Source organism: Pomacea canaliculata, linkage group LG10 (genome assembly GCF_003073045.1).
Source record: "Pomacea canaliculata isolate SZHN2017 linkage group LG10, ASM307304v1, whole genome shotgun sequence".
Lineage (NCBI taxonomy): Eukaryota > Metazoa > Mollusca > Gastropoda > Architaenioglossa > Ampullariidae > Pomacea > Pomacea canaliculata.
In genome coordinates, this window is record NC_037599.1 from 13,062,884 (window position 1) to 13,077,322 (window position 14,439).

The 14,439-nt window shown below is 35.7% G+C and overlaps 1 protein-coding gene across 2 annotated transcripts; it reads right to left on the minus strand.

The window, feature by feature from the left end:
- Nucleotides 1-196: 196 nt before the first annotated feature.
- Nucleotides 197-14,268, minus strand: LOC112574221 (voltage-dependent calcium channel subunit alpha-2/delta-2-like). 2 transcript variants are annotated; one of them, XM_025255124.1, is made up of 22 exons: nucleotides 14,201-14,268; nucleotides 13,707-13,859; nucleotides 13,414-13,563; nucleotides 12,605-12,753; nucleotides 12,154-12,306; nucleotides 11,329-11,493; nucleotides 10,585-10,713; nucleotides 10,080-10,208; nucleotides 9,813-9,934; nucleotides 9,293-9,396; nucleotides 8,485-8,738; nucleotides 7,678-7,822; nucleotides 7,225-7,371; nucleotides 6,913-6,981; nucleotides 6,151-6,497; nucleotides 5,478-5,633; nucleotides 4,262-4,473; nucleotides 3,728-3,932; nucleotides 3,305-3,515; nucleotides 3,038-3,176; nucleotides 2,554-2,716; nucleotides 197-2,259 (listed from the first exon to the last, which is right to left on the minus strand). In XM_025255124.1, the coding sequence occupies exons 2-22, from the start codon at nucleotides 13,857-13,859 to the stop codon at nucleotides 2,061-2,063; spliced, it is 3,501 nt and encodes a 1,166-aa protein (XP_025110909.1). In that variant the 5' UTR covers nucleotides 14,201-14,268; the 3' UTR covers nucleotides 197-2,060. The 2 variants fall into 2 exon arrangements, with proteins under 2 accessions (XP_025110909.1, XP_025110910.1); XM_025255125.1 differs by lacking the exons at nucleotides 12,154-12,306; nucleotides 12,605-12,753; nucleotides 13,414-13,563; nucleotides 13,707-13,859; nucleotides 14,201-14,268 and having other exon boundaries at nucleotides 11,277-11,466.
- Between the last annotated feature and the right edge of the window lie 171 nt (nucleotides 14,269-14,439).

Below are 14,439 nucleotides of genomic sequence, written 5' to 3' on the forward strand. Positions count from 1 at the left end.
ATCTGGTGGTCATTTATCATTCTTTGATGGCTCATATAGTTATTGTCATGTTTTATGACTTATCTAGTTATTATTTGTCAGGTGTTATGCATTATTACTCACAATGAACATTTGTCATGCTGTATGGCTTATCTAGTGAACATTCTGATCTGGTGATTTACAACAAAATCAGAAATACAGGAAAGACATAAAAAAAAATATTTACATATCCATTTATTAAACCCGCTGTCAGCTTGTGACAAGTAAAATAGGATAAGAGGATCTGAATAAGTACATTAACCATGCTTTGAACTACCAAAAAAAGTCTTAAATCCATCAGGACATCAATCATAAAATGACACTTTGATGATCATTGATAATATTATCACATATAACAATTAAAGGAATGGAAAAGAAAGAAAGAAAATAATTTACTTAAATAAAAATAGGTTTAGTTGAGTATTTTACAATTTGCATTTCGTTGTTGGATATAAACAAAAGTATTTGGACAGTCTTCTAAAACTGCTCAAATCTGCAAGACAAATACCTCTCAAATTTTTTTCACACACAATTAATTTGTTCCCCTTTAAACACCATCATTCCACTTTGCTTAAGAAAGAATATGTCCTTGCAAAATAGGGCAGTTTAAAAAAAAAATTACTATATGCATGTATGCTCTGGCAGTCTCTCACATGATCTTTCATACAGCTTACATACAGCTGTTGCAATGGAACAAAATCTAGCCAACAAAGCAAAGCCATCATATGCCTTAAAGAGATCTGCCAAAACAGAATTAATAGATTGGTTGGGTGTATGTGTGTGCATTTGTGCATTTATATATGTGCATGCATGCAAAACTTTAGACTACACAAAAAGTATGAGAGAAAAAGTTTAAAGGATTTTAAAGTAAAAGTCACTTACTGATAGCCACAGCACAGGCTACCACCCTAATTATTCAGCTACTATAATATTTATTTTACAACTTTAAAAGATTTTCTTTAAAAATGCTACCACATTATCTGTCCAACAGAAATCTATAACGATTATTTTTGGTGTGTTTATGAAAAAGTGAATGTACATCGCCAAACTGAAAAGTAAAACAGTTCAGGCCAGAACAGACTGTTTTCTGAAGAAGTAAATTATCACACCTATCATCTTATCATCCTATCTATTGCCAAAAAAGTACAAAACTCAATGAAATTAGAATGATAAATAAATACTGCTAAGTGATAAAGACATATAAGAATATAAAAATAACATGTCTAGCACATGAAAAAATTATTCAATTTAAAACGTACTTGCATGATTAAAATTTTTAACTGGCGTAATATTTTCCAATACATTTTTGGGCATTTATCAGAAGACATGATCCTCATCTGAGGCACTACCTTATTAATCTCCAGCTATTGTACTTACACTCAAGCTGAAACTAAAATCAGCCAAAAAGACTACAATACTATCAGAAGTCCCCATCCACTGAGTGTTCTCTATCTATACATAATTCATGTAACCATCTTTATAGATACATTTTTTCACTATGCAGGTAGAAAAACAAACTTAAAACCTTACAAACATCTGGAAATACCCAAATAAAGAAAATAAATATACAAATAAATTTCTCCTCCATATATGAAAGATTTTATGTCACCTTACTCAGCCTGCACAGCTTTGATGTTCTGTTCTGAAGTAACTGTAAACACTATGAACAGGTGTAGTCTGAAACAATTGTAAATCATAAACTAATACCCAAATGTAAATCAAACTGTAAAGATGTTACAAAAAACATGACTGGCCTTTACAAGGTAAAATAAAAAAAGTCTGTGACTGGTAATGATTGGTCAGACAAAGGATGTATCAGGGCATGAGACTTTCTGTGTAACAGCACAAGGAGCTCCAGTTCGTTGTTCTCAGACAGGGAGCTGGTACCATTGTGAAGTGCAATGATAAGAGAAGCCAAGGTAAGATTATGTCTTGTGGTCAGAACAAAAGGAAGGATGACCATCTCCAGACATGAATCTTAGAATGCAATTAAGTGATAATGTTTAAACAAGAAAGTTCACCAGTTTCTTTCACGTTTCCAGCTAAGTTGCCATGCACAGCAGGAGAGTTGACAAAAGCAGCAATAAGTTGACAGTAGTCGAGCTTGCAGTGGTGAAAGCACACTTAATTGGGATGTCACGGAGTTTGGGACACCGGTTCTGCTGAGCCAGTGTAGTTTCACTTGTGTCCTCATGGGCGCAAGTTCCATTTACAATCATATATGCACCACTATTCACCACGCTGGAAGGTAAGATAGTTCTGGTTATTGTGCATACAGATCAGGGACATACATGGTCATATGACATGATATAACATAAATTTTAAGGTAATAAAGTTTGCCAAACATTAGAAAAAATCACTTTAGCTTTTTCTCTTGTATTCTTAGTGGCTCTGCTTTGTAAAAAGAACAATAAGAATTACATTGCCAGTCTGTTTTAAGAAATGCTTATCAAATAAAAACCTAATAATAATTTTCAAACTATTTCTTGGTTAAAAATAATAAAGTTTTTAAAAATAATCAGCTGCTACTCTTACCTGCGGGTTATTTTGCAGTTGAAATTATAGAAAACTGTTTTCTTAAAGATCTGGTAGTTCTCAATAACTAGAAGATAGAGATTGGTTTTGGGCAGCGCTGTCACATAATAGAATCCAGACATGCATGGGCCTGTAACATTGCCTGTAATCATGCCACTTGGAACTGAAAGTAAAAGATCAGGACCATATTAAACAATGGAATGTAGTAATGTGTGGATCATGGAGGTAAAGAGTGTTGTAAATGCAAAAGCCCATGTCATCTGAAGGCTAGTTTACTCACAGTGCACTGTGACTATCATAACTAGTTTCGAACAAACTGGGCATAAACTTGTACACAAATGGATATATACATATACACATACATCCATGCACCAACACCATGTTAATACACACCAGACTTACATGCAGCATCATATAACATCTTTAAATTTGGACAACAGATTCTGCAAATGATCTTAGGAAAACTGATTAACACTTTCTTTACCCAAGGCAGAATCATTAGCTGCAAAGCTAACGTCATCCTGGATGCAGCCATATTCATTGTGGAACTTTGGAATGGGACCTCGATTCTTTTCATAGTCATCATCATCTTCAGGCTTTTGAGGCAGGCCTTGTAATGTCACCTGCATAGAAGATTACTCTGATCACAAGAATTTTGCAAAGACCCACCTTTTTTGGGGAAAATTTTAAGTAGTAATTTATGTAAGTGATTTATGTTAATGATGGCACTTAAATTCCTTTGATAACATACCTTAGGTTTACTGGGTGTGATCCGACATGAACCTTGATACTCGATGGACTCCTTACGAATGAAAAAGTGGTGTTTGTTGACGAGATGCTTCATAACCTCCCCTTCCTTCCGCCCCATTGTCACCTTATCATAACGACTTTCGTCCAGAGCACCAGCCGTTAGAAAATCAGGATCCATTAGAAGAAAAGCTTGGCTATCAAAAAGGTAACACCTGTAAACAAGGCAGATCAAAAGCTGAAGCATGTCCTTATCTTGATGATCACTTAGGACAAATATTACAGGTGCTATTACACTTTGTCCTGCATTTAGCACCCTCAAGACTCTTTAAAAACAAATGTTTTTTCTTTCAATGCAGACCTAAATCTGAAAATGTACCACTTAACTCTGCAATTCTTGTTCTAAAGAATTTGAACTTTCACATACCTGGTCTGACAGTCATCAATCCCATTAGGACACTTGTAGGTCTGCCCACAGGACTTGCGAAAGTCACTAGCTTGCATACTCTCCATGGAACGATTGTGAAAATCATCATAAAGAATGTCAAGACCAGTTACACCCTCCACTCGCTCAGTAGCACACCGGTGATATTCCCTATTTGGTCCTGGAGCCATGCTTACATAGCAGACCTCTTTATCATAGATAAAATAAAAGAAGCAATAATTCAAAATTTGTCTCGCAACAGTGAAGACAAAATAAAAGAACCATACTTTTCATTACCAGGATCATAAATTGATGAACAGCAATAAATGACAAAACACAGCCAACATAAAAGACAAAATATTAAAAAAGGGAAAGGGGAGGAAAGAGGAACCCCTCCCAAAAATAATAAATGGCTGGAGAGACAGCTGACAGGTAGATGAGAAATGGACAAGGTAAGAAATAATTTTTAAAAAAAAATGGAAACAAGCATGGTCACAAAGGCATATTTGGTTATTATGGTCACAAAGGCATATTTACTCATGTAACAGTCAGAATCCTGGTCACATCTGCAGCCACCCATCCTCTGGCCAGGCAGATACTTGGCACATTCCTCATCTGTCTTGGGTGTCATCCCCTCAAAGACAGCCTGAGAAATGGTGATGATCTTTCCTACACCTGCTGAGTCCATGTAGGGGGTGGAGATTGATGTTTTGTGTGGTGCTGAGCTTGTGCGTTTATACCAGGGGCGCCTGTAGAAAGACCTCTTTGTGATGTGTAACAGCAGCCATGATGGCAACAGCAATTAAAAATAATATGTTTAGCAACTTTTGACAACTCATCAAACACACAAATCACAGTGTTAAGTACAGTCAAATCTCCCTACTATACCACCTACCGGGACCGAGCAAACATGGCATAGTAGAGAGAGTGGCATAGTAGAGAGGGTTCGTAAAAACGGCTTTATTTGCTCAGGTTACCCGTCAGTCCAAAGCAGGGGTGGGCAATTAATTTTCCCAAGGGGTCGCATGAGAAATTGGGATGGTTTTAGAGGGCCGGACTAATATAGTTAACTCAGTTTTACCCAATACTGTATATATACTATATATACTGGCGGGCGGGTCGGTCAGAGACAGGAGACCTTTGCCCAGGTCTGGTCCAAAGCTCTCAAGAATCGTCAGCTTCGCTAGCTGTCTCCTCTCATTCTCCCCCTCACCTCTTCATCCTCCACCCCTCCCAACCACATCCGCGCACCTGCATCCTGTCGCTAGTCGACTCCCTCACACCTTCCCTCTGTCACGTGGCTGTCACCCGGCCAGCGACCACCCCCCCCCCCCATTGCCAGCCTCCACCCTCCCTGTGTGCGTGCTATGTTCCATGCCCACTAACTGCGATGTCTCACACTACCATACAGTATAATAGTCAAGCTCTGCACGGAATTTCACAACTTGTGTCTTTTAACAGTCACAAAAAAAGTGGCATAGTAGGGAGAGTAGGGGTGGCATAGTAAATTTTTGTTTACATTGAATTTATAGTCGGGACCGAGCAAAAGTGGCATAGTACCGAGAGTGGCATAGTAGAGGGGTGGCATAGTAGGGAGATTTGACTGTATTTTAGAAACAGCAGCAGGAGATAATTTACAACAGTTAATGGAACATTTATTAAAACTGCTATGAAAGTTAAAGAAACAGCTACGCTTAAAATTGTGATACATTTATGATATGTATGGCACAGATAATTTCTAGTTATAACATACTCAGTAGGATCATAACCACGGGTAGAGCGGTGACCAGGGTATGTTCTGAAAACACCACTTCGAAGACCAACATTTGTCCACTTGACTTTGTCAAGAGATTCAAAGTTCCTATTCCTCCAAACCTCTTCTATTGGCTGGGTAATAAGCACATCAGCTCTAGGCAAAACAAATTGTAGGAAAAAGACATAAAGAAGTAAAGTGGCACAAAAAAATGCTAAGCTTGATAAAATATGGGAATCATACCATTGATGCACTTCTCATCCACTTTCTGTCTTTTGTTATTGTATAATCACATTTGATAAAATGTAATTAAAAAATGTGTCTTTAAGGATTTCCTCTTCTTATTAGAAATGTGATCCTTTACTGAACAGTATACAGAATTAATTGAACTACTGCTGATACCTCATAATATAAGGAGAATATTTTAACAATTTGAATTAATGCTGATACATGTATAGTGTGGCTGGAAATAAGGTGTAAGAAGACTTGAAAGAAACCATAGTTTGCCTGAAGTAATACTATTTCTAATTGTTCCTCTTCAATGATGTTTATGTTTCTTTGCGAGAGTAATTCTGTGTAGTCTTTCTGATCAATGTTTGGTACTGATTTAGTTAATTTCACAAACAGTATGATTTGAACCATCAGTTTCTGGTATTCATAAACAACAACCTACCTCACCCCTTTGTCATACAATTGTTTGCCTGAGTCACAGCCTAGATCTTCCTGGTATCCATTGATCCACAAGTGGGCATCAAGAGTCTTGGCTGCCAGGCTGTCATTGTACATGTACTTGATGGGGTCACAGTGACTCTGTGCTGCCAGAAAAATGGTTGAGTAGTTGTATGTGATTCGAAGTCCTGGGTATCTGTCTACTTCATTTTCTCGCACATCGATTGTCTCAAAGACTCCAGGTAATTTCTCTCGTAACAGTTTGCTATTGTACTCTTCTAGAAGATTATAATAACTTGGCCCCAGTTTTTTTCTTGCCTCAGCATCTGGTTCTTGTGATCTGCGGAATTCCTAAAACATATGCATACACATACATAGATTTTTTTTTGCATCTTCTACCTTATGCTGATTTCTATCTTCATTCCTTGATATTGATTTTTAATATTGATTTTTATTTTTAATTCCATTTTCTTTCTAGGTCTTTAATATTGTTATTTTAAAAACATTTTATATCACATATATGTTGTGTATAATAATATCTATAAATTCCTCTGACCATAAGTGACTCTAGTTCCTTGATTTACATACATTTGACTTTTATCTAGAAAAGAATCATGTAAGATAAATTATCTATGGCATAATTTAGATGAGTTTGCATGAAAACTATTATCTGCATAAATGAAACATTTATGAATTAATGAGAGACAAAACTTTAGTACATCATTATCATCCCTCATTGAAATGAATAAATTATTAAAAGTATTACCATATCTTCGTTTGCCAGACTAAATGCAAAGGAATACTCTGAATCCTTCAAGGAACCAAAATAATATGTCTGCAAAAAGAAAAACAGATTAGGTATCAAAGAATACCAAACCCCAAACATATGTGACGAAATAAAGAAGCAGCAGAAATGACATATGCATCAGAAAATCACAACTCCTCTTCTCCACCTTCAGGGGGTTGTGATATACACTGATTAGCATTGTGCATTAAAAAATTTTGCTGTGACTTGGTCACAAGGAAAGATCAGGTTCCATAGTCAGTCGCAGACAGCACCAGCATGCACTGTACTCACTCTGGGCTTGCCATCAATTGCCTTGCTTATGTGCAGGTTGCCAGTGTCACCTGCCATCATGTGTCGTTCTAGCTGCTGGAATTCAACTGGTTTCCCTTTGAACATTTCCAGCTGATTGATATGGATGAAGATGGGATCTTCAAGCAACTGCACAAATGCAGCAACTATGGTCAATAAGTTCCTAAAATAAAAAGACAACAGAGGTATCTAATGTGAAAATAATACATAAAGCTGTATAAGAAAACTTTGAAAATTGTCTGTATTCCACTTCACAATACAGCAATAACCCTGCAAAAAACCAAAAACTTTTTCTGCTGTTTAGCTGCGAAGATTAAATCCACACAGCCTCCCCTAGCAACCAATACAACTAGGCTAGCTTAAATGGCTGTTAGCTAGTACCAGTTGGTGAAGGAATAATGATAGCGATAAGTATTTACAGTGTCTGCCACATACCTTTTTGCTGGGCTTAAGGCGAGGATGGAAGATGGTCTCCCCCTTGTTGTTGATAAGGAAGGAGTAAACAGACCCCCACTGGTGTTTTGATAAGAAATTTTCTATGACATTCAGAGAGGCATCAATGCCAACGACACCAATGTACCTAAGAAAGGAAAATAATAGTAATAATAATAAGAAGAAGAAGAGGTAGATTTTTTTAATAACACATTTACTCACTTTAAAATAGGTTCAATGTGCTGCAAAGAAAAAAAGGTCAAACACAAATATTCAACTATACCAAATCCTTAATCCTTTTGTAAATCCTTCATTTTTTGTTTTGTGAATTTCTGTATATACTTTATATTTATCAAATTCTGAAGATGTCTTTTCTCAGTCAACCTTTGCAACATTTCTCGTGAGGGTTCAAATCAGTTAGCATTGCCTGTAATGATGATAAAAATTTTGTAAATACTGAAACTTATTGGAGATATAAAATTTTCACTTAAATCATTGTGTGAAAAAAACACACCCCCACCCACAAAAAAATATGCACATGAGGCAACATTCAATTTGTAAGCAAATTAGGGGGAGGGGGAGGGGGAGAGGGAAGGGGAAGAATGTGTTAAAAAGCGACCAAACACAACATACCTTACACAGACCATGAAAAAAAAAAAAACCAGCCCTACTCTTACTTGCTTTTTTAAAAGTTCCTGGAGATTTACATTTCCAGTTTAGAGACTTCAATCAACAGTGAAATATCACATATACAGTCAGTCAGTCAACAGTAAAATATCACACATACAGTCAGTCAACAGTCTTTCTTACTTTCCAGTAATTTTGCTGGTAACAGGCACAGCATATGTAAGCATCAGGCCTAAGCCCCAGGCATCAAGGTAAGGTGAAGTCCATAAGCCGCTGGTTGTGAATGCATTTGAAGAGAGAAACTCGTAATAGTTGCTCATCTGAGATATGAGATTTTCCCCTGTCACCAGCTTCTTCATGCTTCCATTGTGATCACATGCCAGTTTTCCAGGGAAGATTTCAGCATCTTCCACTATCAGATAGCTAAAAACTCGTGCCTGCAAATGGGGAAGGCCAATGTTATATCAATGATACCAATGATATCATAAATCAATGTTATCATAAATACCAGTTTGAACTGCTGTGTTTTCAGGAGATAAGCAGAAAGCAAACCCTGTAGGAAAACTAAATTTCAGCATCCAGCTTTAACAGTCAAACAAATATATCTGCAGGTGCAAGCCTGTAAAATAGTTTGTCCTTTTCTGACCTAATATCCCTTTGTTGAACATGCATGTGTCTCTTATCATATAATGAACTGCTTTAAAAATTTTAGATTCTTGAAATTGTATTAGAAAAAAAAGCTCAGCATTCTGTATCTGGACAAGGCAAATTCATGTAAAGAAAATCTTATGTATAACAATAATTATAATTATTTATAATTTAAATAATTTCTTTCTGAACCATAATAAACGTTCCTGTGCATAATTTGAATCACAAACTCAAATGCTAATCACACTGTCTTGCTATTAATCTAAACAGCTGTAATCTATGTACAAAGTGGAGTGCATTTATTTTAGAAAGAAAGAATTAATGAAGTGTTCACATTACTTACAGGTGGGTTAAGATATTTATTCCTTTCCATGGCTAGATTGTACACCTCTGTCCAGTTGTATTTACAGATCGGACCAGGTACATAGCCACTCCTTGTATAATAACCTGTTAAAACAACATTCTTAGATTACAACAAAAAATACTGCAGGGACATATGAGTGCTGCTAACAGCCCATAGAAGTAAGGAAATCTAAAGGAATGTCATGGTATGATGTTATTACGGTAATCATTCATTGTTCAAAAAATAATAAGGGGAACTCACATGTTGATTATAAAAAAAACATGCCACACTGTAGTGCATACCCAAAGAATATTAAGATAGAGTTCAAAAGTTGCGATATCAACTGCATACAATATCAATGCTTCAAATCTTGCTGATAAAACACACTTTTCTACCTTTTTAACTGAGTGCCATGTTATACTAAAGCAGGTAACAAGCCAGGTGATATTAAACTAGCAAATAAGCTTTCTGGGATGATTTACCTAAAATGTATAATGTATTAATAATATATATAGCTTACCTGGTCCACAGCGCACCTGTTCCCCATCTGTGTCCAGCCCGTCAGTGGCAAAGACAATGACAGACTGACAACCAGTCCGAGGAACACTGCGCAGGAGCTCAAATGTTATGTCAAATCCTTTTCTGGAAATGAGTTAAAACTTGTTTCTTTTATTGCATCTATCATGTATGCAAGCATGCACTCTCTCTCTCTCTCAATGTGCAAAACTATATATGAATATGCAGACACAATGGAAAGAGACAACCCTCTCCAAAAGAAAAAACTTACTGCAGCTCTGTTGTACCACCTGCCTGAAGTTTATCAATCTTAGCAATGAGATCTTTCCTATGTGCATTGGTTGCAGGCACCATACGCTTCTTCTGACAACTCTGTACGTCTGTGTCATACATATACCATCTGTGACATGAAAGAAAGTGAGCAGTAAGTATTTAAAGACATCAACAGAGAGCAAGTACAAAGGTTAAAGCAAAAGAAGTAAATTCAACGAAAAGATAAGATCTGTCAATTTAAAATGGTTGGCCCATTCTGCTGCATTTGCTATAATGAACGTGACAGGTTTACAATACATATCTTTAGTATAAATCAACCAACTCACTCTTCCCAAGGAATATTCCTGTAGTTACGATATAACTGTGCATGAGACAATAACAATTGAAAAGGACACCATTGGTAATGCATTTAAGCTCCACAAAATAATGACTGTTTTCAAAGCCTAATTTAATTTTGTTGCTCAATTTTTGGGATACTATTTAAAGAATCAAAAGCCACTCACTTGCCAACTTCATTCCAATGACTTGCCCTGGAGCATATCACATTGACATAATCTTGTTTTGTAAGAGTCCGAATAACGTTCTTGGCTACTGCTTTTGCAATCTGAAATTTTTCGCCCTTCATTGATAGACTGCAAAAAAAAAAAATCTGAATGACATCTTTCTGAATATTTCAGAACTTTCTAAGTGGAATGATGAGTTAACTTCTCAGCATTTACATTTTACAACAATCCATTGTTCTCATTCACAATTATTGGAAAGATATAATCTGCTTTTTGTAAGAGACTGCTTTTTCAATTATAATACCACTTTCTCACAAAACTCAGGTGAGGTTTTCTCATCTACAATTATTACCAAAGATGAAAATTTTCACAGTTATCAGTGTTTTCTCAACCACTGATTATACAAATCCAATTTCTCTTTTTTTCAGCATTCAACAAAATGACTACTTGTACTAAATACTTAATCATTCAAAAAAAACACAAAGATAAATTGCATGTAAATACAGATCTCCAAAATGAAATATTCGTGTTTAAAACAAGCAAAATGAGTCACAAAAAGCTCACTTAAAATAATTTGTAATGGGCTGGGGGAGGGGGGTGTAAAGAGGCATTTGATCATTACAGAAATGTAACCAAAATCCAACAGCTAGCAGTGAAACTAATATAAAAAAAAAACTAAAGTGCTACAATACCTGTGACACAACACAACATCCAGACCACCTGCAGTCTATTACAACAGATCACCTGCAGTCTAATACAATGATGACGTCCTTAGGGCCACTAGTGGCTGCAATATACCATGGTCGCACACGAGGATCATAGTCATTGTAAAATCCAGCAAAGTTTGTTGACCATTCACGGCCCGGAAACAGACGAGTCACACCGGTGGTTGAACCAAAATACTGCCACCTGACAGGGAAAAAAATCAGACTGGTGCTGATGTGTTCTGTCTGCCAATTCTTTTTATTTTGAAGTGTCACAGCAAGCTAATTGTGTAGGTTCTTCTATGTCAACAGCTGTTGATGTGTCTTTTCTGCATCAGTATGTATATCAGTGATGGTAACTTTGTATCTTTCCTTGTTATTGACCTTGCTTTTGTTAAGCCTACTTTTAAGTAGGGAAGCACACTATACAATAAAGTTATATTATTTTTTTTTTCAAAAACAGCTAAATGAATAATATTTGGACTCAAAACTTCTCATGAAACAATTCTATCATTTTGCCTAGCCTTTGTTTGGTCAGACACACACATGTGCACACATGTTGACATTCCTGCGCTAACATTGTGAAGTGTGTGAATGAGTTTATTCCAGGCTTAAACAAAAGAAAAATCTCAGCATATGAGAGCATGAAGTAAAAACAAGATATGTATGATAGATAAGGAGAAAGAACCTGGTAAAAGAAGAGGCAGACAGAAAATGCTTGATGCAGCAGATACATTTAGCAGCGCATGGTGCTTACAATGTTTTTTTTAAGGATGTTTTATATTTCACTGATATTTTACATATCAAAAGTATAAATAAATCTAAAAATTAGTAAAAAAATAAGTAAAGATAATGTGGTTTTTACCTTAATGATGGGTCTTGATCAGCATTTTCAAGGAAGATATCCTCTAGACCTTTGGTGAAGTAAACAACTTTGATGACAGACTCATCTTCTCTGGGAACCTCATCTGCTATTTTCACGGTGGAATCAATTGAACTTACCTTTTGTTGAAAATATCTGCACAAATAAGGTGTGTTTAAAATGATTTCAGGTAAATGCTTATTTTATATTAGGCCATGAAGTAACACAAAAATTCTTTATTGAAGACTAAAGTTGTCAAGCACCTGTAACATCTTGGTAAACCACAATGTGTGCCTGTTTAATTTCCAAATATGAATGCAAAAACAATGTTAAGTTTAAATATAGCTTCAATTACTTAAATACCTTCACAGTTAGTTGTTAGATAAACTCCATATTTTAATGACAAAATTCATCTGGCCCTTATGAATGAGGAGAAACAATGCTTTTGACTTACGGACTAAAATGTAAATCACTGGGAAGTCGTGTGGGAATATCTGAATCTCTATAAATATCAAGAGTGAGATCTTTCAGGTGATGAGCATCCACTGTCATATTTTCTTCGAGAAAAGAATCATGCAACTCTCGAACTTTTTCTGCCAATTTCTGTTAGAAAGTTAAAATATTAAAAATATGAAGAGGAAAATGAATTATAAATTAACAGATGAATTTACACAAATATGCATGTGTGCATTTATTTATTGGTGGATCTGAGGAAATGTGATGAAGAAAAAGTCATAGTTATAGTAAAGATTAAGTAAAAAAAAAAAGAATGCAAGAAACACATAAAAATATTATTTCTATATACAAATGCTTTAGGAAATGGATGCTACAAACCAGTAGTGCCAATGATCAAATAGTAACAACTTTACTAGCTATGAGAAGGCTCATCTTGCACTGACATAGGTTGTTATGGCTGTCATTACATACATCCTAAAATAGGAAAACCTAAATTCTAACGTAACCCTTACCCCTAATCTGACCATAACCCTTAATCTTGCTCTTCATCTTTTATGAATAGACTGCAAATCAACAGAAACAAAAACTGAAATAACATCTTTCTGAATACTTTAGAATGTTTGTAAAATAAAATGTCACGGCACTTTATCATAAAACTCTTAGTCCGCAGCACATGCATATATAACTTAAGTGATGTAAACTGCTTATCTCAGCTAGGAAAGAAATATTAAGATAAAAGAAAGACTGTGTTGCATATGGTTTTTGCAGCTTTCATAATAAACTCAAAATTGTTGTTATGGTAATCACCTCTGCTGCTCTCTTTTTGTTGCGAAAATAGTCAGCAAGGTCTTCTTTCACTTGCTCAACAAGCTCTGTGCCATTTTTTTTCTCATCGCTGTAAATGGCTTGATCTAAAAGGCTCTGTGTTATGTGACGGTTGATGCCATCACTGGCAAGCTGCGGAGAAAACATAATGCAAATAGTTAAGGATTAATAAAATATATATTGATAAACATTTATGCACCAATCCTGTACTACTTGTGTATGTCCATCTGTATACGATATAGTTCTTGATGCCAAGAAAAACTTGATCTTCTTACCTGCATGATATAATTTTGGATGAGCATGGCCCAGTTTTGCACATCACCTGCCAATGTCCCTATATCATGTTTCTCTTCACCCCGATAGCATGAAGAAAAGTGTGCAAAAAGTAGCAGTGGTATAAGGACGAGTAGCATTCTTTGGTGCAGCATCTGCAAGTCACGGCAAGTTTAGGTGATACAGAAATAATTCAGCGTGGCTAATGTGACATGATCTTAAAACAGCGCACAAATGATTTAAATTGACTGTTACTTCTAACTGTACACAGATCCTTTTTGTAATTTTGTCTTTACGTTCTTGTATGCCAACCTCTCCAATGAAAAAAAAACGATATCACGCAGTTGTCAATACTAAAACTGCTTGTGGGCTCCAAAATTATCAGAATCACTTATATAAATAACCCATTAATAAAAAACCCACAATCCATGACTAACAAATAATTTAAAATCACGGACAGGAGTTTCAATCATGTAAATATTGATCACTTTCTTACCTCATGTTACATGTTAATGCTAACAAATTTATTGCGATCGAAGCAGACAGCCGGAAACGGTAACACTAAGACTGCTCCTATTGGATGAGCTTGGGAGAAGTTGTTATTTCAAATTATCTTAGAAAAAAAAGAAACTGATAAGCAAAGCTTTTATAACAGGAAGAAAGTTTCATATGAAAAGAATTAAAGTAAAATGTTGAAAACATAGTATTTAGAAGTACTTTAGTTTTATCCAATTT